General features: G+C 42.9%; 1 protein-coding gene across 2 annotated transcripts in view; it reads right to left on the bottom strand.

Annotated features, from left to right (window-relative positions):
* Window positions 1-12: 12 nt before the first annotated feature.
* The window catches only part of plk3 (polo-like kinase 3 (Drosophila)), a gene marked incomplete at its 5' end in the record, with an annotated part of 6,411 nt that continues 4,618 nt past the window's right edge, over window positions 13-1,805 (bottom strand). For both annotated transcript variants that reach the window (XM_014031567.1, XM_014031575.1), the window contains 4 exon segments: window positions 13-924; window positions 1,019-1,129; window positions 1,236-1,365; window positions 1,550-1,712. In XM_014031567.1, the coding sequence (XP_013887021.1) occupies window positions 727-924; window positions 1,019-1,129; window positions 1,236-1,365; window positions 1,550-1,712 (602 nt within the window).

Genomic DNA, 1,805 nt, shown 5'->3' with positions numbered 1-1,805 from the left:
AAAAAAAAAAAAAAAAAAAGTAAGAATGTGTGTACCATGAACGCCAGTGAACAACTGAGGGATAGGAGGTTCTTTYAAGTCAAACTATCCTTGATTTTGAAAGCAACTCAGCTGAAAAAGGTCACAGTTGCAGTCTTATGTARAGGAAGAACTTGCTGTTAAAACGATTTAACTTGAACTGCATTTCAACCACAAAAAAAAAAAAAAAAAATCTGTTTGCAAGCTATTTTTCTATATGAACAGTTTTAGTGTTTAAGACTCCTTTGAGAAGCCGTGCCTACATCATCGGCTGCCGGCCGACGACCTGCAGGGTCATTGGCTTTCAAARGGTCCACCAAACGGCATTAGTTTCGAGTGAGTAAACAGAAAAATATGTCTGCTCCTGGAATCCATTCTTTCAGGCAAGGCATCAATACCTTCCAGGCATAAATCTGGGTAGGCACAAACCCATGGAGGCAGCTGCTTCTTTGGGGAACAAAATAACTTCAGAACCGCTCAACGTTCCTAAAGGTCATTCAAACTCGTCGTCCAGAAACGATTGTTCTCACTCAGTCAAGTTGAGCAGCTTTTCATCAGTCAGGCTTCACTTGCCCTCTGTACCGCCTTGAGAGATCAACCCGTCAGGCTGGGTAAGAAAAGTAGGAAGGAAAAAAAAAATTGAAATAAAAAGTTCAACTGGTCCATCCTGCTCCTGAAGCCACTCAGCCTGGGAAGGAGGTGTCAGTTTCAGGCATCAGTGTGGTGCTGGAGCAGCTGGACCACATATTTGAGTCGGTGACGTAGCTCCGAGGTGCAGCCGGTTTCATTCAGCATGCTGAGGAGGTATGTGTAGGAGATGCGTTCACGGGTTATGTAGGTGAGCAAGTGGGAGTCGTCCGACGACTTGGACAGGATGATCTTTGTGTGGTCCGTGTAGAAGTTCACCTATAGGATAGAACCAAACACAATGTTCAGGATGTTTTAGGGAAAGGTGACTAAAATAAATAAATAAAAAAGTAGCATTTAGGAGTTTCTGTACCTGCAGTGTTCCGTTGTTGAAGAGCATGACAAGAGCGTGATCAGTCTTCACCCACTGAAGGAGCAAAGGAGGTGAACCAGAGGGCTGCTCCTCACAGTGCAGATCTCCACCCTGAAGAGAGAGAAAAATATTTTTGTTATCCAACATGAACATTAAAAAAAAAAAAAACACCACAACACATWTAATGGAATATCAGACCCCGAGATGCTTCTCATACCTCCATCAAGTTCTGCTCCATGTAATTAGCCATGAGTTCAACGATTTGTTTTTGGCTCCGAAGCTGCTCAGGGAGCGAGTGGGTTGGGAAAGTAAAGTGTTTGTTGTTGGTCAAGCAGTAGTGAACTGTCCTGTTGAGGAGGGGGGAAGAAACAAAAATTGAAAAAAATGAGGGAAAAAAAAATAAGACACTCCCAGGCTTGCTCATGTAAAAAAAAAAAAGCTTCAAAGCTCAGAAGTGGTTTTTAAAACAAGTTCACAAACTCAGCAGTTACGCAACAGTGACTCATCATCAAATGTTCTTGACTGACTTACTTGCGCTGATCGCACAGGCTGAGATGTGTTCCCTCGTTGAAGAGCACCCCGATGCTTTTGTTCGACAGCTGGTAGCCAAAGCCGTATTTGTTGGAGTAGTCGACCCATTTGGTGACCCACAGGAAAGACTGCGGCCTGGATAAGCAGGGGGGGTTTCTGTTAGCTGGACAGGAAACAAAACAAAACAAAAAAAAAGGGTTAGTAAAATACAATCCATTGTATGTGTTGCATCTAAAAAGAATGTAGCAAATTAGAT

Source organism: Austrofundulus limnaeus, unplaced genomic scaffold (genome assembly GCF_001266775.1).
Source record: "Austrofundulus limnaeus strain Quisiro unplaced genomic scaffold, Austrofundulus_limnaeus-1.0 Scaffold6, whole genome shotgun sequence".
NCBI lineage: Eukaryota > Metazoa > Chordata > Actinopteri > Cyprinodontiformes > Rivulidae > Austrofundulus > Austrofundulus limnaeus.
The sequence above is the reverse complement of the archived record's forward strand: the minus strand, read 5'-3'. Positions and strand labels throughout refer to the sequence as shown.